The sequence below is a fragment of the Mustela nivalis genome (genome assembly GCF_964662115.1).
Source record: "Mustela nivalis genome assembly, chromosome: 16".
NCBI lineage: Eukaryota > Metazoa > Chordata > Mammalia > Carnivora > Mustelidae > Mustela > Mustela nivalis.
This window is the reverse complement of record NC_139035.1, coordinates 25599416-25622127: the sequence shown is the minus strand read 5'-3', so window position 1 is coordinate 25622127 and position 22712 is coordinate 25599416. Positions and strand designations below refer to the sequence as shown.

At 42.3% G+C, this 22712-nt stretch overlaps 1 protein-coding gene across 3 annotated transcripts in view; it reads left to right on the top strand.

The window, feature by feature from the left end:
• PAPPA2 (pappalysin 2) overlaps positions 1-22712 on the top strand; it is a 295009-nt gene that overhangs the window by 123576 nt on the left and 148721 nt on the right. For all 3 annotated transcript variants that reach the window (XM_082703976.1, XM_082703977.1, XM_082703975.1), the window contains exons 5-7: positions 15040-15333; positions 17318-17510; positions 20967-21088. In XM_082703976.1, the coding sequence (XP_082560102.1) occupies positions 15040-15333; positions 17318-17510; positions 20967-21088 (609 nt within the window). The remainder of the gene's footprint in view (positions 1-15039; positions 15334-17317; positions 17511-20966; positions 21089-22712) is intronic.

Sequence of the window (22712 nt, the reverse complement as noted above, 5' to 3'; positions counted from 1 at the left end):
TGTGCACAAAAGTGGGCATAACTTTGACAGGAGAATGAAGCAACCCAAATAGTGGCACTAATTCTGTGAAAGATATAATGGATAAAAGGAGTGTGCTAAGCTGAGAACATCTCCATCAGCCACATCAAAGAACAATACACACAGCATGAGGCTAATTACTAAAAGAAACAAGCCCAAGAAAAATAAAAGAGGACAAAATCAGAGAAGGAGACAAACCATAAGGGACTCTAAATCATAGGAAACAAACTGAGAGTTGCTGGAGGGGGTGGGGTACCTGGGTGATGGACAATAAGTAGGACACATGATGTAATGACCACTGGATTATATAAGGCTGATGAATCACTGAACGCTACCTCTGAAATTAGTAATACATTATATGTTAATTATTGAATTTAAATTTTAAAAAGAACCCCCCCAAATACACCTATAGAACTTTTCAAAGAAAACATAAGAGAAAATCTTGAGGGCAGGCCTAGATGAAAAGTGCTTATATATGACACTCATAGCATGGTTCATAAAAATAAAAACTTACAAATTGGACTTAACCAAAATTTAAAACATTTTCTCTGAGAAACACTTTGTTAAGATGAACAAAGAAATGTCAGACCTGGAGCAAATATTTGCAGACCACACATCTCCTAAAGGATCTGTATCTGGAATCTATAAAGAATTTTAAAATTCAATAGTTAGACAAATATTCTAGTTAGAAAATGGGCAAAGACATGAACAGACATCTTACCAAAGAAAATATTCACATGAAAAGATGTTCAGTATCACTAGCCATTAGGGAAATGGAAATTAAAATGACCATGAGGTATTACAACACACTTTTTAGAAGAGCTAAAATAAAAATAAATAAATAAAAAGATTTAAAAAAGAAAAAACAAACAGTGACAATACTAAATGCTGGTAGGGAAGCAGAGAAACCAGATCTGTCATACATTGATCTTGGGAAAGTAAAATAGCACAGCCACTCTAGACAATACTTGGGCAGTTTCTTATAAAACTTAGCCTACACTTACCTGATGATCCAGGAACTGGATTCTTGGATGTTTATCCCTAAGGCCCATTCAAAAACTTATATGTCAGTTTTCACAGCAGCTTTTTTTTTCTTTAGATTTTATTTATTTATTCGACAGAGATCACAAGTAGGCAGAGAGGCAGGCAGAGAAAGATGGGGAAACAGGCTCCCTGCTCAGCAGAGAGCCCAATGTGGGGCTCGATCCCAGGACCCTGAGATCATGACCTGAGCCAAAGACAGGGGCTTAACCCACTGAGCCACCCAGTTGCCCCTCACAGCAGCTTTTTATTTGTAAGAGCCTAAGAACTGAAAATGACAGAGATGTCCTTCCATGCTAGCTGCTTAACCAAACTGTGCTACATCCATACAATGGAATATTACCCAGAACTAAAAAGGAACAAAGTATGAATGCATATGACAACTTAGAATCTCAAGGGTATTATGCTGGAAAAAAAAATAAACCAAACTCACAAGTTACACACTGTATGATTTATGTAGGATTCTCAATGAGGTAATTATAAAGAACAACTGAGTGGTTGCCGGGGTCAGGACTGGGGTGTGAGGGGAGAGATATAGTAGGGCTGTGATATGGAGGATAGCAAGAAAGAGATCATAATGGTGATGAACCAGCTCAGTATCTTGATTGAGGCATTAGTTACACAAAGGTCTGCATGTGCTAAAATTATGTAGAACTGCAAGACACACACACACACACACAAGTGTGTGTAGAAAGTAGTGAAATCTGAGTAAGAACTGTGACCTTTATGCATAAGCAGGATACTTCCCATCTAGTAGGTGTTCTGCAAATACCAAATGAAGGGATGAATGAATAAATGAGTGAAGGTATTAAATGTAAATGGTTTCAAGAAATGTTTAAATTATCTCATGAGTCACTGACTCATAATGAATTGCAAAAGAGACTAGGTATATTTATATTTTATTCTTAAACCTCTTAGGAATAACTGTTCTCTCATAAAATGCTCCTTAATGTGCTTTTCAAAAGCAGCAGGCTAAACTGAACAGCTGAAAGATCTGGCTCACTATGAAATTGCTCATGATCTTATTTATTTCTTCCTGTTCAGTCGTAATTGTGATAGAACAAGGGAACCATATTGACCCAAATCAGGTGTAGAGTAGTACAGACAGCTGGCCTAACATGATAGAGAAAGACAATAGAGTCTTTTTAAGACTCAAGCTTAAGATTATCTGTTTGTGTCCACATTCAAGAACCCCTGCATTTTGAGGGTCAGATGAGTGACCCAGCAGGTAAGTACACCAGCCTGAAGGTTTGAAGACTGAATCCAATTTCCGACTACCAATGGCTTACGTGAGTACATGGAAAGAAGGATGTAATTCATGGTTGTGCTTTTCCATCCACCCCATTTCTGACTTTTAGCTTGACTTTGTGCTTTCAATACTATGGTAATGCAGGGTAGAATTTTTTTGAGAAGTAAATGAATGAATGAGCTCCCCTTGAGCTCTAAGGTTCAGTAGTTTCAACATCTGTAGCCTTAGTCCACAACACTTCAATGGAAAATATATCTTTAAAGGCAGAAGACTTAAATTTGTGGGAAACCAGCTTTTTCCTAAGCTATCAATACCATACTCATAACCATTCATTCAGAGAATGGTGGTTGAATCTGTTTGTGGCAGTAATGGAGATACAATAATAAAATGAGATCACCCTAAAGGTTTGTACAATGTAACTGTGAGGCAGACATGTAGATATATACTTCCACTACTGTGTGATGATACTGCTTTGAGGTAGGTAGGAACATGAAGAGAAAGTGCCTAATTGTGTTCAAAGCATCAAGGAAGAGTTCCCAAAGGGTCAGAGGCTGGAGAGGAGAGTTGAAAGATAAGCAGGAGTTGGCTTGGCAGACAACTAAACAGCATTCCAGAGGGAAAGAACTGATAGATGCCAGGGTTCGGGCTGTTAAAAACCTGGGCATGCTTAGAAGTAGAATGTACTTGGAATGGCCAGTGCAGTGCTTTCCAAACTTATTTTTGCCCTCTTGTACACCCTAAAACACTTGAAAAACTCTGAACCCCTTCGTATGTTCAGAGCAACATCGAAAACGGTGGCAGAGAATATATTTCTGGCCATATTATTTTAAATTATCAACAATTAAAGATAAATTTTAAATCTACTCCCTAAATGAATTTTCAGCAACATAATGATTTGTTCATCGTCATAATTGAAAAATTCATGCTATGCACTTTATTTTTTCAACATTGGAAAATTATTCATTGTACTTTTTACTGTTTGACTCTGTGTTTCCATTCCATTCCTCCTGTAGAACTTTATAGTAATGTAACATATGCATATTTTAAAAAATATCTTTAGTCATCCTTTTCTATGCTGAAAATATATTTTAAAAAACAACTCTTTTGTGATCATTTTTAATTAACCTTTTTATTTTGACATAATTGTATATCCACATGTAGTTCTAAGAGACAGTACATAAAAACCCTACATATCCTTTACCAATTGTCTTCCAATGGCAACATCAGCAAAAAAATGGTATGTTATCAGCCTTAGGATATTAACATTGATACTGATCAGAAGTTATAAATTGCTAAAAGATTTATTCTCTGTGAGTTATCTTTTCAAACATTTGCTTGTCCAAAATTGATCAAAATGCTCTTTTAAAATGTTGACTAATAACTAGTAAACAAAATGAGGAATGCATATTTTAATAAGTGTGGCTTTTCTTCCCCAAATTAATTCTTGTCTCGGTGGATGAATGTAATTATTGCTACAATGAAACAAGATTTAGCACCAGTTATATTGTTTTTCTTTTTTCCTTCCATAGCTCTGAGTGCTGAGAAATTTGTTCTCATAAATAAGTATATGGGAAAAAATGGAGTTCTGTTTGATTGACTGAATTGATGGTGGTGCCCAGGTAAAAGGTACAGGAAAAGGAGGAGCAAATGGGGAGATGGTTTGGTTTAGATATGTTGAGTTTGGGGTCTCTATATCTGACTACCCAGGGATTTTCACAGAAGCAGGAGAAGGAGCAAGATTCAAGGGTATACCAGAAGCCTAAGGGGAGAGAAGTTTGAGAAGTCCCCAGTGGCCCACGAATGCAGCTGCTGCAGAGAGATGAAGTCAGTACAAGTCCTTTTGGCTAGGTTAGAAAGGAGAGTCTGTCAAGGTTGGGCAAAAAAATTAGAAACTACAGAGTGTTCTGGGCCAATCAGCTTTCTACTTGTTCTAGGGAACATTGGTACTGCCAAAGAACACTCAGAGATCCTGACTGGATCATTAGCAACATGCCCCAATGTCCAGGAGACCCAAGAACTGTATGGGAGGGAACTTTAACCTGGCTCATAATGGGGGTTTAAACAAGTGGTCCAGATAATGTGACCATTCTAGGAAAAAAAGTCTTTGAGTGATAGAGTGGGTTAGGGCTTCCCTTGGGTAAGAACAAATGGAAACTGGAGCAAATCACCTCTCCGAGCATTATTCTCCCATATATAAAATGGGGATAATAAGCACAAGGAAGAGAACCAGCACATAGGAGGGCCTCAATAATTATAGTTCCATTAGTAGCAGCAGCAAAAGCAGTAGAAGCTCCAAATAGTCTGTGGTTAACCTTCTTGGCTGTGCCCTCAGTTTACCAGCTTACCTTCAACCTGGAGATTTTTAGTACTCAGGAAAGATACTGGCTCCTTTGGGGCTTAGTGGGTGGGAGAAGAGAGCTAGCACAGGGTGATACAGCTGTGACAGATATCTGGGGGAAAGCAAAGTAATAGCACTGTAGGGAGCAGGGGCAGGTAAAAGCAGCAAAATTCACTCAAAGGTAAGATATTTCTCCCCCAGCCAGAACTTTGGTAGGAGTCCCCCAGGGCAAACCTCAGCTTCCTCCCAACCAAACGATTGGATGTTGACATTGGGGAGTTGTATCAATTGTGACACATTCATGCACAAGTTGGGTAAGGCAGCAAGTGGTGAGTAATAGCCACAGATTTGACACGTGGGAAGTCTTTGGTCATTGCAGCGAGATTGTTCCTGTGGCCTGCAGGTTCAGACTCCAGAATGGGATAAGTGGAAGAATCTGCTGGAGGTTGCCAGGGGCACTCTGGTGCAAGCAGTCATTAGATGGCTGGACTAGAGTAACACAGATTTTGTCCCCAGTCCACTGTTCTTCTCTTTTCAATGCCAAAGCATGATGATTCTCCCAGGAAATAAGGAGTGAACAAGATATATAAGCTGGAGAGCACATGTAAATATGAGGAATTATAGAAGCATCCACAAGACAAGCTACATGATTAACAGCTAGTGGGTAGCTAATATAGAGTCAGCAAATGGTGTTATTCTGGGTGTCTGGGATTTTGAACACAGGAAACACTCCTGGATATTGAAAACTTTAGACAAAATTGCTCCATGATATGAATTTCATACCCTGAAATTGGGATGCTCCAAAGATAAGTTCATGCATTTGTAAACAGGGGGAGTGAATAATCACCTTTTATATGACAACTTGAAAGATCTCCTTATTATTTATTGTTTGTTTGTAAATTTTTATTCTCTTAGAGACATCATGTGAGCAGGGGGTAGGAGGAGAAGGGGCACAGGGAGAGGGAGAGAGGGAGTCCCAAGGAGGCTCCACATTCAGCCCAGAGCCCAACATGTGGCTCAATCTCACAACCCTGAGATCATGACCTGAGCTAAAATAACGAGTTGATGCTTAACCAATGAAGACATCCAGTTGCCCCAAAGGTGTCCTCTTTTAAAGCATGTCCTGGTAATCATTGAATCCTTGGAGTCCAGAACAGAGCCTGATATAGGATAGATGTTTAATAAATGATGAATTAATAAATAAATTTTAAAAATATTTTCCCCATTCCCACTCTGTGGTGCCTAAAATTCTGGTGTTTGTGTGTGTGGGTGTGTGTGTGTGTGTGTGTGTGTGTGTGTAGCACTACCCCCATCCACAAGCAAGAAAGGATTAACATACTGTCTGGGATGCCTCGGTGATAACATCTCCCAGCTTTAATTAATCAGATTACTTTTCTCCCCTGGTAAGGTGGTGGCTGGAGAGCCCTGAGTGCTTGGCAGTAGGAGTGGCTGAGAGAGTATAGAAGAAGACAGAAAATGACATCAGACTGTAAACTCTTCACCCTGTAGGCATTCTTGTCTTGGTTCAGTTTTGTCCAGAACAAGGACTTCCTCCTATGAGACCACAGGCTGTAAAACCAAGGAGCCAATACAAGATTTCAAGATGAATAAATTCTGGGCTAGTTTTATTAAAAGCTTGCTGCTCTTTCTAGCTCCTGTGAGCTCTTCTTCTTTTTTTTAATCTTCTCCATTTCTTTTTCTCCCTTTGTCTTTTCAGTCTACCTCTGCACTTTCCTCCCTTGCCCTGCCCCAGAGTGCTTCTTCCTTGAACCCCTATGTGTACTTTGATGGCTTTGCCCCTTCATTGTGGAGGTGTGTTTGGGAAAGTGTATTTTAGCCAGTAACTGGAAGTAATCATGTAGGCACCTGCAGACCTCAACCTCCTTGTTTTATGGCCATATAACATTTGGCCCTAAAAATTTTATAGAACTGTTTCAAAGTCATTTCAACCCATGTCCTTTCCTCAAACTGCCTGTGGCATTTTTTTTGTTGTTGTTGTTGTTTGTTTGTTTTGTTTTGTTTTTTAAAATAGAAGTAGCTTTGGGAATCATTCTCTTTACTATATGGAACTCTGGCGATCTTGTACTAAAGCTGGGAAAAGCCACTTGAACTTGGGAAAGCAGCATCACCTTGGGACTTTGGCTCTCTCCTTACTGAGATGTCATCTTTTAATCAGCAACTTCTCTATTTTTCTTCCCCTACACCATCCCCTAGACCACACAACAACCCTGTCTAATTGTTTTAACTTGTCCCTTATATTCAAGGCTGAAGGTCTTCTAAGACTGTATTTGTGCTCCCCCATCACTCCATTAAGCAACAGCTAGCTGTGCCACATGTGGCCACCAGTTGCTACATCCAGGGAGTCCCATTCATATTATGTTCTATGTACAAGTTAGTGGTAGTGGCATGAAGTAACTTCAAGTCTCAGTATATCCATTAAGGTGTGCAAGACATGTAACTTTTATTTATTCTATAATTAAACGTAATCTCTATTTTGAGCCCCTGCTTAGCTGGGTAGTAGACATTTACGCTTAGTCAGTTAGCTTCTTTTTGCCTGGGGCTGTAGCTGACTCTAGAAATGGCTTATGAAAGCCAAGGTTATAGGAAAGGATGCATTTTGTCAGGGATGCTGATTACATGAGATTGCCATTGTTTCCATCATAGGATTCCTTCAGGTGGTCTCTGGGAGGTTGTCTGTCAGTCTTCACTCTTAGCCATTTTTCTCTAGAACTAGGGCTCTTACTCAGGAATCCATTCCTGGAATAAGGCAAGATTCCCTTGCTGTCAGATCACGTGTCCCTGTTTTGGATCATTTTACTGGGATATTGAAATACAGAATACAGTGCACTTTATCTGGACCCATCACCATCTATATATTCTCATTATCTCTCTTTTATCTCTTTTCTCTTCCTCCAGCTTAGAAGAATTTGTTCCAGGCTGTTAAAGATGTGATGGTGCCTTGGGTAATGTGAGGCAGAGATCATTCTCCTCCACTCATGTACCAGGCTAGCTAAACCCTGCGTCCCATCAGGGCCCAAATGGCATAGACTTTGGAAGTCTCACAGTCAGGAAAGGGATGCTTCTTCTTCTTCTTCTTCTTTTTTTTGAACTTTTCACTGAATCTTATACCTCCTAGTGAGGTAATGGATGAATACAGAAGAGTCTGGCTTCCTGAATTGGCAATGGGGTAAAGGGCCAGGAGCCTCCCGGATAAAATGTGAGGATTTCCAAAATGTTGTCCTCCATTCACACTATTGCTTCAGAGTTCCCCCTGAGTAGGCACTCCTGGGTTTTGTCATCAGTTCCTAGGCAGCCTTGTAGGACAGGTGTTGGGGAGGTGACTGAAGATAGAGTCTGATAGTATCTTAGAGTGAAGACTGAGGAATTAAGATATTGTTGAAAACACACTGACACGTCTCTTCTACTTCCTGTTTTAGTGTCATAAGTAAAAGCAGAGAGCACAAAGAAAGCAATTCGACTGAAGATAAGAGAATCCCATCCCCCCATTTAATACCATATTTTATCCCTTATTTGTGTCTTAGTTTTATCCTCTAAGATGAGGAGAAACAAAAAGGGATAGTGGTTTTGAGTATAAGAAATGATCATTATATTCTGTATAACTAAGGAAGTAGGAAGGACAAGATTATTGGCGTTACATCTGACCTAACTGCAAGGTCTATGAAGAATTACACTAACTGTCCAATCTTACAAGATATCCTTTCCATACACAATCATTAATTTTAAGCTATCACAGATAATTTTTGAATATCAGTGGTTTGTCTGCAGATTGAATGGACACTTGTCTGTTTGTAATTTTGTCCAAGTCTTGTCTGTCTTCTGGGTGCCCGTCGGTCTCAGGAACAGAGCAACATGGAAACAAAGTTCAAACAACCTAGGGTCAAATCAGAGCTGCTTGTGTGGAGATGTTTGTCTCCCTTGCCTGATGATGCTTGGTTTTACTCTGGAAAGCCTGCCCTGTTTGTGGCCAGACCTTGCCTTCCCATTTTCTTGATGAATGAAGATGGTTAGGAGGAAGCCAACAAGTGGTGGGGGCAAACGAGCCTGTGTGGCCAGGCTACATCATCTAATTATAGCGATACTGAGAAATGGTGTAATATACATTTGGGATTACTTTGTTCCAGAAAATAAGCTAAATGCTTATTTGTCTATATCACTATTTCAATCTCCCTAACAACCCTTGGAGGTAAGAACTCTTATATTACCATGAAACAGATCGGGAAATAGCTTTGAGAGCTTTTAAGGAAAATTCCCAAAGGTAAGGGTCCATACATTTCCAGTGAGTGTCCACAGCCAAAGAAGGAGCCCAGGTCAGTACAAAGGCCATCTTGTGTGTGAGGCTTCTGTGAAGTACTCTATGGACTAACCTGGAAGCACTCAGAGCCTGACCCACACTAGTGATGGAGTTGGAGGAACATGTGGGCATAGGTATCAGTGTCAGAAGATGTTGCTGCTTTTTAAAAACTTTAACATAGAATAGGAATGGGAAAGTAGCATTTTGTACTATCTTCTTACTATTCCTGTTGAGTTGCTCCTGGAAAAGAATTGCACATTTCCCTCAGCAGGTAGGAATACACAGCTCCTCAGACCCTCCTTGGTCAGACACGTATAACAGAGATGGCAAGAGGGGATTTTTAGTCTGGGGACTCCATTTTTATTATCTCTCAGGTCTTGTTCCTTTTAAATGAAAAGAAGTTCTCACATTCTTCTTTTTAGATTTTTGGCAGCAAGTCTTTATGCTTCAGCCAGGCTTTGGTGTGAGTGTGTGTGTGTGTGTGTGTGTGTGTGTGTCTGTTGGGGGGGATTTTTATCAAAACGTGAAAGAGCTTGTGTAAACTAAACCATGAAATAAATCAATGCTTCCCCTCTCCTACCCACATGAGTGTATATGCGTGATTAAAGCCCAATCCTTTAATAATTTCACAAGTTTATTTTAGTTGGAGTGAAGAGCCATGTGGGGCCCCATGCACAAGGGAGACAAAGGGGAGGACATGGGGACCAGGAGGCAGTGAATTGGGATCACTTGAAAATCTAGCAGATCTGAGTAGAGAATATCTGTGGCTGCTTATGCCAGTATCTCCCTTCCCCTCAGGCTCCTGAGAGGTGGGAGTCTTGGAACACAAGCTACAAGGTGAAGATCCATGATAATACATGTTTTTCTTCATGGGGTATTCTGATTATCTCACACGGTCCTGGATGTGAGCTCTTAGCACCACAGGGTGAGACTAGGAGGGACTCTTAGTGACAAGCCTGGCTAGCATCCTCATTTTGCAGATAATCTAGGGAAAGAGCAGAGCCAAGGTCATACAGCTAGTTAGCATCAGGACCATATTCCAAGTTCCTTAAGTTCCGGTCTAGTGCAATTTTGTAATCACTTGGGCTCTAGCGAGCAGAATTTTGTAATTACTTGGGCTCTAGCGAGCAGAATTTCCCTCAACATGTATTGGTGTACTTAATTCTAAATTAGAATATACAATATTCTATGTATACACACATAGCAACTAAGCTTAGTACTCTGTGTTCCATACAGTGATTTGGGGGCAAAAATCCCATCTTTCTGGAATTAAAAAATGTAACAGCAAGTGGGTTAAAAGGTTTATGCTTTTAATTAAAATTTAAATGCTGTTTGGCTAAATTTATATTCTCCGGTTTGGAGAATGTGCATAACAAGTGCTATGGAGGAAAACCCTGGCCACCTGTCATTGGTGTGGAGGAGATTTGCTGGGTGCGTTGAGGATTTGCATTTTTATGCTTCTTCCTTTCCTTTTAAATAAGCTGGTTTATTGAAAGGAAAATATTCTAGATTTGTAAATGTCTCTTTTGGGATGGAGGCAAAAACTTCTGGAGGCCGATGAGACACCCACTATTATAATGACCACCCACATACTCCTCCAGTGTCCCCAAGATCACACTCCCAGTCATCCCTCTTTCCTATTTTTGCCATGCCTCCTTCTCGGAGTCTTATTTCTGTTCAGGTATAACCACTTTCTTCTTATTACTATTTTAGTTAAAAATTTTTATTTATTTATTTGAGAAAGAGAGCCAGAGAAAGCATACAAGCAGGGGGAGCAGCTGAAGGAGAGGGAGAAGCAGGCTCTGCACTGAGCAGGGAGCCCAACTGACTCGGGTCTTGATCCCAGGACCCTGAGATCATGACCCAGAGCCAAATGCAGATGCTTAACCAACTCAGCTGCCCAGGTGCCCCTATAACTCCTTTCTCCTATCACTGGAGAAGATCCCAAGAGGGTTTGGGGGGGACTGGCCATACATATGGTTAGAAAATAACTATTGATTGGGAATTTTCTTTGTCTTTGTTAGTGTTCCATGAATTGTGCTCTATATGTCAAAAGGTATTCTACACCAAACAGATTCTGTTCAAATGAGTTTGGGAAGCAAAGGGTTACACAGAATTGCTACAGGGCTTCTCAGGGCCTTTCGCAGAACAATTCTCAGGCACCTGTAAATCTGCAGGAGGTGGGTGTGCCATGCTGCTTTTTTCTCAAGCCTGCTTAACCATGGGATACTGCATGATGTAGGAAGAAGTAACTACTCCATGTGAATCCTTTATAGGTGAATTGTAGCCTTTCAAAGTCCTATTTCTGTCCGATTTTTTAAAAAAACTAAACCTTGCTTAGATGTGGGGAAGGGAAAGAAAGAGGAAAGAGGTTAAGTGCATGTAGGGAGAAGGGGTCTGGTGAAGGAAGCTGTAATGGAATTAAGGCGCTTACACACAACACCGTGCACTTAGAGTACCTTTGCTGATGTGAGTGAAGGAGAGCAGAGAGCATAATGGCGTATGAACTTTGATGATGAATAGTACTGCAGTTGATGTAAACATCAAGAGGTTGGCATCTTGAAATGTGGAAATGCTTTATTTTGGTGGCTTTATTCAGATATGGGGCATTCTGGTTGTTACTGAAATAGATCTGTTTTCAAATTACTTTAACATTATACTGACAGAATGATGCATAAATGAGAGAAATATACAGAAAATAATTTTATAAAATGAAAAAGGTTAATGTTGGAGAACAAGAACTTTTACTGGAAGTGATAGAAATGATACACAAGGAAGACAAGGTCTGGCTCTGTTTTACATGTGAGAGTAGACAGTATTATTTCAGGATGGGTCTTGGCATGGCTTAGTTGATGTCAGCTTGTCTGAGTAGAAGGGAAGAAGCTCAAACTTGAATTTAGAAACTGCCATTTTGCAGTGAGGTAGTAACTACATGGGCAGACTGAGTCATTTACTGCAAAAACCAGTGGGCGTGGCACCTGATAGCCTGTGATTCAGCTCTACCCATAAAACCATGTATGTAGTTGTCTGTAGGGAATCACATAGAATTCAGGAATGAGACACAATCCCTGGAATATGATCCTGAGAAAGAGAGGCAGGGTTGTTCTTTTGGGGGGGACTGCTGTACTCACTAGAATATTGAGAGAGAGAGAGGGTTCAGTAGGATGAATGAAGCAAGTCTTGGGAATTGGGATCCGATCTGGGATAGAGGGGCAGGTGCAGCCTGGAAATACAACCAGAGAGGGTTGCTCTAGAGCTCTTGACATGACCTGTTTCAGGTCTTAGAGATGAGGATGAGTCCTGATCCTGCCAATTTTTGGAGACAAAGAAGGAAGGTCAAGTGGTTTCAAACATGGGAAGAGGAAGGAAGCAGGGATTGGGAAGCAGGGATTGGGAAGCTAGACACATAGAAATTGGGGCACTTAGAAGTCTTTAGCCTTTCCTTTTGTAAAGTTACAATGATACTACTACTTTAATCCAAGCCCAGATTGGATCCAATGAACTCTTCTCTGAAACACCTCCCCTGGTGTTTGGGGAGATTTGGGGGAAGTGAGGATGGGTCATATTCCTGCAGTTCTGCAGTCCTGACATTCTGAATTGCATGATCGTTTGGTTGGATTTGTCTTTTGCCCCAATGGTTGTTGGCTCCTTGTGAGTAGGGATCATGAAATCACAAGCAGCACACATAACTGTCATTACTAAACTCCTATGGTGTGGCAAAAGCTTTAGAAAGCCCAAACCTACAAAAACCAAGAAGTAGGTGCCATCATCTTCATCTTACAGACAATAAAACTGAGGTTCTAGAAAGTCAAATAGGTGTTCAAGAACTCAGAACTGATATGTGAAGGGTCAGGGTCCAGACCCAGACTTCCCTGGCTCTAAATCCCATATCCTTTCACCCAGACCAATGGAACTCAACGGGAGAAGTTTAAAAAAACACAGGCAGGATTCCTGTGTGGCTCAGTCGGTCAAGTGTCTGCCTTTGGCTCAGGTCATGATCCCAGGGTCCTGGGATAGAGCCCCACATCAGGCTCTCTGCTCAGCGGCAAACCTGCTTCTCACTCTGTCTGCCAATCCCCCTGCTTGTATTCCCTCTCTCTGTCAAATGGATGAATGAATGAATAAAATCTTTTAAAAAAATACTGAGGCATGTATCCTCATCTTTGAATATTTAGATTCATTTCATCTGGGCTAGCGTTTGGTTGTCTGTGGGGTTTTGTTTGTTTGTTTTTGCTTTTACATAGAAGTTTATTTTTTTTTAAATGAATTAATTATAATTAAACATAGATTGGGGAATATCCTTTCTCTTTTCCATAATTTTACTAATTTACATTTCTATCAGTGTAGTGGATTTTTAATTTTTTTTTTTACTTTAATCCTAGTATAGTTAACATATAGTGTTATATTAGTGTCAGGTATACAGTCCAGTGATTCAACAATTCCATACATCACCTAGTGTTCATCACAGCAAGCGTACTCTTTAATCGCCATCGCCTATTTTGGCCACTCTCCCACCCACCTCTCCTCTGATAACCATCATTTTGTTCTCTGTAGTTAGGAGTCTGTTTCTTGGCTTATCTCTCTCTTTTTTGTCCTTTGCTCATTTGTTTTGTTTCTTCAGGTTCACATATGAGTGAAATCATATGGTATTTGCCTTTCTCTGACTGACATATTTCGCTTAGCATGATATTCTCTAGCTCCCCTCATGTTGTTGCAAATGGCAAGATTTCAATTCTTTTTAATGGCTGAATAATGTTCCTGTGTGTATGTGTATGTGTGTGTATGGGTATACACACACATACTCTTCCACTGTGTGTATATATTCTATTGTGTATATGTGTGTGTATATGTCTGTATATATACACACACACACACATATTATTCCACTGTGTATATATATTCCACTGTGTATACATGTGTGTATGCATATGTGTGTGTATGTCTGTATATATACACACACATACTTTTCCATTGTGTGTATATATTCCATTCTTCTTTATCCATTCATATATCAATGGGCACTTGGACTGCTTCCATAATTTGGCTATGGTAAATAATGCTGCTATAGACATCAGGGTGTATGTATCCCTTTGAATTAGTATTTTTGTAGGTTAGGAGTAAGTACCCAGTGGCGATTACTGGATAGTAGAATAGTTCTCTTTTTAACTTTTTGAGGAATCTCCGTAACTGTTCTCCAGAGTAGCTGCACCGATTTATATTCCCACCAATAGTGCAAGAGTGTTCCCATTTCTCCACACCTTCCTCAATACTTGTTTCCTGTGTTTTAGATTGTAGCCATTCTGACAGGTATGAGATGATATCCCTTCCTAGTGTTCCCTTGATGATGACTGATGTTGAACATCTTTTCATGTGTCTGTTGGTCATCTGGATGTCTTCTTTGACAAATGTCTGTTCATTTTTTCTGCCTATTTTTTAAATAGTATTATTTATTTGGGGGCGTGTTGAGTTGTATGAGTTCTTCATATATTTTGGATATATTAGCCTTTATCAGATGTGTCATTTGTAAATATTTTCCCATTCAGTTGGTTGCCTTTTAGTTTTATTGATTGTTTCCTTCACTGCAGAAGCTTTTTATTTTGATACAGTCTCAATTGTTTATTTATGCTTTTCTTTCCCTCGCCACTGGAGACATATCTAGAAAAATGTTGCTACAGCCAATGACAGAGATATTACTGTCTGTGCTTCCTCTAGGATTTTTATAGTTTCAGGTCTTACATTTAGGACTTTAGGACATCTGTGTTTTTTAACTCCACTAGGTGATGTTAATGTGTAGTCAGCCCTGAGAATCCTGGCCCTGTATCATGTCATGTCATCTTTAGTGCTAATCCTGCCTCCCAGTACAGTATTCATCTATGCTAGGGGTTAAAGACATGTTTATTGATTAGCTTAGAGGGTGTTTATGACCAAAGGGAAGAGCAGGGACTGAATACCACTAGAAGTTCTAAAGTGTTCCCTTAGAAGCTGAAATAGAACACGGTGTTTACCAGAAGCCATAATTAAGGATCAAGGGGTTGCTATTCATTACATGCTTAGAGATGTTTTCCAAACCTTCCATTGCAGGTGGCGTTGTCCTCAACCCAGCCTATTACGGCATGCCTGGCCATACCAACATTATGATCCATGAGGTGGGGCATGTCCTGGGACTCTACCATGTCTTCAAAGGGGTCAGTGAGAGGGAATCCTGCGATGACCCCTGTAGGGAGACAGAACCGTCCATGGATACGGGAGATCTCTGTGCCGACACTGCCCCTACTCCCAAGAGTAAGCTGTGCCAAGACCCAGAGCCTGTCAATGACACCTGTGGCTTCACCCACTTCCCTGGGGCTCCATTCAGCAACTACATGAGCTATACAGGTACCACACTAATCTTGATGGGAATATTTTCTATTATGATTACATGGGAGCCCTTTGTGGCTGGGGTGGGCTGTGGAGGTGTGGGAGGTGGTGAGGACTGTGAAGTGGTTGGTCATTTATGCCAGAGATACTTATCACAGCATATTCTTTATTCTCATGTCTTTGAAGAACTTAAAGAAATATAAAGATATTAAGAGGTCTTGTGGACTGGATTCTCCTCTGTGAAAGATGGAAAGAAGAATGCACTTTTATCTTGGACAGTTTAAAAAGGGGACAAAACCAAAAGCTCTCTTGAGATTCCTTTGCTCCTCAGAACTTGGTTATTTTTGTTCCTAGCCATGTTCTTAGGCATTCATTCCGAAGTAGACTCAAATAGTGATGGGGAAAGAAGTTCCTGGGTCAAGGTGGCTCTGTGCTGTTTTTGCAGTTGGTGGTCAAGAAGATGGACCTGGTTAATTTTAAGTTCAAGATCAGGATCCCTCTTTATTTTGTTATTTTTATTTAAGGTATCAGATTTGCTTCCTCGAGCATTAGCCCCATGGGCTGATTCTCAGCTTGCCTACCAAAAAACAAAAACAAAACACACACACACACACACACACACACACACACACACACACACACAGAGTCTCATTTAAAAAATGATTCTACTCTCCTGGCCCTGGAAACAACCCTATTATTTGGTCTTGTTATCCTGGATTATGTCTCTTCCTGTCCTCTTTCACCTTCCTCATTTTTGGCAAAAAGTAGTACTAATCATAGTCTCTGGATAATGGACTCAAATTTATTCCTACAAGTAAGGACTTCTTTGATTTGATGATTTATTCTAAGGAGAAGGAAGGAAATTATTTTTTCAGTAAGGCCCAGGGGCTTGTTTGGTGATAAATTCTAGGACTATCCAAAAAAAGAAAAAAAAAAAAAAAGGATAAATTCCCAAGACCTTGGTCATGCCTTTGAAGGGAAGAAAAGAGTGGTGAGCTGGTCCTGCTTGTGACTTGTCAATATATTTCCTTCCCTGTTTCATTTTGGTGTATAATTCAGGTGCATTGAATTCATGAGGACCAGCATCCCTGCCTCCCGCAACTAGCACAGAGTGGCCCTTGCCAGGGAGACCAGACAATGGGATGCAGAAACCAGAGCTGTGAAAACATCTGAGAATCAGGGGGCAGTGTCTGACTAGCGTGCTCTCAGATGTGGCGCCTAAAAGGCCCTAAAACTGAGATAAGCCTTTTCCCAGCCCTGTGACCCTAAAACTAAGATAACTCCTTTTCCATCCCTATGACAATTACGTCTAATAGGGAGATGTTGCCGGCTCCAGAAATAAGCTTGAGACCTCCATCCCCAGCCCTACTGCATCCTCGATGTTTTGGTTCCCTATTTCCTCGACCATCTCCACTGAATCCCCCTAACCTTGGTAGAGTCACTGGGCGACCATCTCCACTGAATCCCCCTAACCTTGGTAGAGTCACTGGGCGACCATCTCCACTGAATCCCCCTAACCTTGGTAGAGTCACTGGGCGACCATCTCCACTGAATCCCCCTAACCTTGGTAGAGTCACTGGGCGTAAAGCAGGTGTCTGCAACTCCAGAAAGGGTCATGAATAAAAAGGCCATATGCTGAAACACTGCCATCTTGTGGTTTCCTGAATAAGTAACCTTCAGCAAGGAGCAATCTTCTGCCCCAGGGCATGAGTCTTAACCCTGACTCCGTCCAACAGCTGGGTTATGGTCCTGCTTTAGGGTTAAGCAAGTGCTATTCTGTGCCTTCTCTGTCCCATTTGCAGCTTCGATACTCTCTGGAACAGAATACATTTAGTCATTTGGCAAGTCTTAATGGAACCCAGTGAGTGTGAGGCATTGCGTTGGGTGTAGGGCACAAGCAAGGCAAGAACCCCCCCCCCCCACCACGGTCTTGGTGCTCTTTCCAAGTTAAGACTTTTATCTCTCCTGTTCCTTTTTTTTTTTTTTTTTTTGGTCTCCACAGATGACGACTGCACCGACAGCTTCACCCCGAACCAGGTGGCCCGGATGCACTGCTATTTGGATCTTGTGTATCAGCAGTGGAGTCAAAGTCGGAAGCCCACCCCCATCCCCATCCCACCCATGGTCACTGGGCAGACCCACACCTCCCTCACCATCCACTGGCTGCCTCCAATCAGTGGGGTTGTGTATGACAGGTGAGAGAGAGGCGCTTGCCCCAGGCCAGCCGTTCTGTGTTCTCTGTAGCATTTCCTGTGCACGAGGGGAAGAACGTGGAGTGGGGGGAGCCCCGGTGTGGAGCGATTAATCAACACTTGCACCACTGCTCAGGGCTGCCCCTCTTGGCCCCATCCTGCTCTGTCCCCATCTCCTTAGTGGAGCTCACAGGGCACTCAGGTAAGCCAGAGGCTCATCATGTGTACTCACTCCTTGGCGAGGGGCCAGGCACATGTTTCCTCTGGAATGTCACAGCTGGCAGGCTTCCAGGAGCCCCAAAGAGGTTGATGAATGTGATAAAGATGACCTGACAAAGCAGAGGTGGCCTTTGCTATCTGCCCAGGTCAGCCATTGTGGACAAGCAGGGCCTGCTCCTTGCACGGCGGTGTTGGGGGAAAGGAGGTGAGGTACCTTCCTTCAGGCTGTTCTGGGGGTGGAGGGCCTGCCACACTTGTGTGTGGGGCCTTCACCGGCTTGTGTGGTGTTTCTGATGCCTTCTCTACTTCCTGCTGTGCCTGGTGCCCATCCCACTTGGGGTTGTTGCCTTGTGGAGTCATTATCCGGGTATTTCCCTGTTTGCCCCTCTCCACCACAACTCCGTAGGGAAGGACTGTCTTTTGCATCTTGGTCTCTGGGCCTGCCACCACGGACACCTGATATGTGTTTTCTAAAGAGAGTCATTATATCTAAAATTAGCTTTTATTTATCCTTTGCATATTGGTATGTGTGAATACCAGCGGAAGTTTTGTAAAAAGGGAGAGAGGAAGGAAAAGCAGCACATCGGAGCGTTGGTGGGAGGTTGGGGAATGTGGTTTCCCCGAGCAGGGCCAGAACTCCATCTTGGTGGCCTGTGGAGGCTCTCCATTCTCAAGCCCGGCCCTTGTGTTTGCGGTAATGACAGGGGCTCTCATCTCTGGTCCATCTTTGTGTGAAGCGTGGTGGGGTGTGTTTTACCAGGAGGTGTCTGATCTGGTCCTTGAGGTTGAGCACAAGCCATGTGAGTTAGGAAACCAAGGCACGGAGAAGCACTTGGGGGCTAGCCCAAGACCCCACAACTGAATAGAGGTGAATGTGGGGCATCCGCTGGGATTTCTGAAACAGGAAACCCATGTAGATTGTTTCTCTGACCTTAAAGCTTCCCATGTAGCACGCAGATAGCCCCTCTTCTAGGTGTCACCCTTCCCTACTCGGTATCAGGCCCCGGCCACGGAGCTGGATGTCCCTGGAGCACGTTTCCATGTTCTCCATCTTTCCTAGAAGCCTGGCAGAGAAGACAGGAAGAGACAGGGATGGAAGGAAGCCAGCAAATTCTTTTTCAAAGTGGTGTTCCCAGCCTTCTGGATCTTGGTACCTGTCCTAGATACCTCAATGTATGCTTAGTGCTTGACATCACTTAGAACTTAAGGGCCCTACAAAGCAGTTCTGATATCATCAGCACCGAAGCTCTCATGGGCTCCATCTGTGAGTCAACAAAAGTGATATGTTTAAGAATGCTCTTCCTGCAAGGGTGACCCTGTACGGCTTCGCTTGGACTGGCCGAACAGTATGTCCTCTGGGGGCATGCGCAGACTGGAGTTTTGTATCAGTTTATACAACACGTGTAAACAATTTAATCTCTCCATTCTTCCTCGGGTACAAATGTTACGAGAAAGCAGACATCAGTACTGGCATGCTGTGAGTCTGTTGGCAGAAAAGGCTGGAATTTGCTTCCTTCTCTCAGCGAGGTGGGCCACGGCGCGGAGGCCTCCCAACACGTGTGTCGGGGAGACTCGCGTCACATACGCAGCGATTTGTGTCACACTTGGAGTTATGTTTACTCCTCCCCAGTAGGTATTTGGAATTCTTATGTCAGAGAGGAGCCCAACCACGCACTCTGCGGCAGCCCAGAGAGGCCAAGTACATCAAGGAAATGTGGTTTGGACTTGTGTCCGCACCAGAAGTGGGTGCTGACTGGAGTCAGAGGTTGGACTTATCGGCACCTTTTCATTGCCAAAGTGCTGGACACTTGAGGGTTTGAGGGAACTTGCTCAAAAGAACGAAGGAACTTTCTGTGACCTTAGGCAGTTGACTTAATCTCTCTGAGCCTGAGTGTCCTCATTTGTAAACACCGAGTTCTTGTAGGGATTAGAGATCATTTATGAAAAGCACCTAGTGGCACAATGCTAGGCAGATAAGGTGCTTAGAAATGAGCACTGGGGGAAAAATAAGGGGAGGGAGCTGGTAACGTAATTATTACCTCTATTTACCAATTATGTTATTTTTCTAGTATATTCCAAGCTATTCATTTTCTCTCTCTACCTGTGAGGGAACTTGACTTGCTGTCTTCATTTTCAGATGCATCATTCACAGTTGGGCTCCTGAAAAGATTCTAAGTATCAGAGTGGAGCCTCGTCTCCCCTTGTTATTTAGTGGTTAAAGGGCTCTTTGTAAATTGTACTAGTAGTCTCAGGGATGCCCATAAAACAAGCTCTCACGGAAGGACTGCTGAGGTCAGTCCCTGTGCTAACTGCTAGGGACAGAAAGAACAGAACTTGGTGTGGACCTGTTCACAGGCAAAGGAGAGAATGGGAGTGGGGTTTTCAACACCACAGAGCAATGCCCCAAGACAGGAGCCAGAAGCTGTGGTGGGTGTGTAGAGGAGAGTGTGCCCACCATGCTGAGGAGTAAAACTAAATGCCACTGCCATGGTTACATTTGAATGGGTTTTGAAGGATGAGTAGGAGTTTGCCAAGCAGAGAGCCTTGAAAAGGCTATTTTTTTAGGAGAGAAAAGACCATATTTCACATGAATGCTGTATTTGAGGAATGGTGATTTGTTCATTGTGCTGGGAACATACGTTCATAGAAGAGCTCAAGTGAGTAAGGCTGGAGTTAACTAGTGAAGAACTTTGGATCATGGTAAGAGATTTGGACATGCTCCCCATAGGTGATGCATAGCCAAGGGGCATTACATTTCACATGACTTTTATTTTATGTATGTGATTTAAAGTAGGAGTTTAAAACGCAAGACCACATATAGCTAATAAGTTTACTCTGAAAATTGCTATCTGTTTTAGTTGGGGGAATGTAAGGGGCCTTTGGATGACTTACAGAAAGTCAGCCTAGTAAGGATTTTTGTGTTGAAAGATTCAGATTATAATTATTTTGTGTTGAATGTTCCTAGGATGGAAGCTGACCACTTTCATCTCCACAGGCTTCCTTTATGACTTAGTTAAATTCTTCTGCTTCATAACCCTGAGAGGCTTTCATGTCACTGTGAATTTTTAAAAGATGAGGTTCACACAAGAAGGAAATGAGCTGAGAGATCGTTGTGTTCCCAGGTACCCCCTAGGGCCTCAATGCCCATCACCACTCCCCACCCCCAGAGGCCTTCTGAATTCTGTGATCCCAGTTCATCCTACCACTTCCCCTCACCTCCCTTCCCTCTTTTCTTTGCAGGGTCCCAGGCAGTGTGTGCGGCGCCTGCACTGAAGATGGGACGTTCCGTCAGTACGTGCACACAGCTTCCTCCCGGCGTGTGTGTGACTCCTCAGGGTACTGGACTCCAGAGGAGGCTGTGGGTAAAGGACCATAGCTTTTTTGTTTATACTTGGTAGCTGCCGAGAATGGGGGAAGGGGTGGAATGGTGGCATGGTGAGAAAAAGGTTGTGTGTGTGTACACACACGTGTGTGCACGTGTGTGCATGTGCGTGACTTGCTGGATATCTCCAGGGGCCTGGGAAAGACTGCCTGGTACCTTTGCGTGTCCCCCATGTGCTTAGCATGGAGGCCCAATGGCTGTGGTGAAGCAGAGGTCAGCGTAGAGGACAGAGGGTTGGAGAAGACAGCTGAGCTCAGGGGCTGACTTCAGGGGGAGAGCTCAGGCATTATGCACACCTACTGGCCCATGAAGCAGCCTTGCCACATAACAGTGTAAGCTGATCTCTATTAGGAGAGTAATAGAGAACACATTGCAAGGAACATTGATGTACAGCCCAAGCTGGTCTGGGTGGGGGTGGGGTGGACTAGGTGTTCCAAACTGATCGTTCTCATCTATGTTATTTTATGAGTCTATTAATCCTTGGTACTGGTTGTGCTTTGGATGTGATCTTAGTTAGGCTCTAGGAAGGGCAAATGTTTTTAGCTGTCCCTTTTCCTGGTCCTCACCCTACTTCTCAGTTAATATCACTCACATGTTATATCAAGGTCTCTAGGACAAATTAAAGCATGAATGTTATCACAGTTCAATCCAAAAAATGCTGTTGATGAGTTTTAACAACTTCTGTTGAATGGCTTAGTGTCTTCTATGACTGCCATCTTCATTGCTTACCTAGTTATCATGTTTTTACTTCTCTTGTATTCCTTAAGATCCTAAAAACTACTTAGTAAGATGAGTTGGACACAATCCTACTTGAGGTGGTTTGCTGTCTTTACTCTGACCAAAAAAAAAAAAAGCAGGACATTGGTTTTAGAGTCAACAGCATCTGTGAAATGTCCCCTTGAGCTCCTAGTTACTCAAATGGTAGGAGACTCCAGGAGAAATTGGGAGGGAGACAATGTACTTGATTTTGATTGACCTTATGGAACTTTTTTCAAGGAAGAATGGAAAGTGACTATAAAATTCACATTGGTATTGTGCTGGACTCATGTAGAGACTGGCTTTTCATAAAAGGCCATCTTTGTGGCAAACAAATTGTCCTGTGCCAGTGGTCTAATGCTCATTCAACTCCCTGGCCTTGCACTTCTCTCTTTTTAATTCTTGGCAAAATTTAAAGTTATGTTGTGGAGGTGAAAGGAATAAGTTCTGGGTTCTAATTGTATCTTGAGGCAAACCAGGTCAACTCTGAAGGCCTCCAGTTCATGTCTTAACGTGAGATCATAATAAAAACTTTCTGAGACAACAGTGGTGTTGGGGTGGCTTCCAAGGGCTTTTACTCTGCTGGTTTTTGGGGATGGCTATTGGAAAATACTGCTAAGAAATACTGGCCTTCCTTTGCTTTGAAAAGATGGAGAACCAAGTCATATTTATGACAAAATATACACAACAAAAGTGATTGAATCCTCAGCAGAGTGCACAAATACATATATCTACAGATCTAAATATATTTAATGACACTTCATGAATACCAACCACTTTCTAAAATACTATGCAGAATACAAAATTGAACCAGACACATTCCCTACTTAAATGTCATCTTTCTGGAG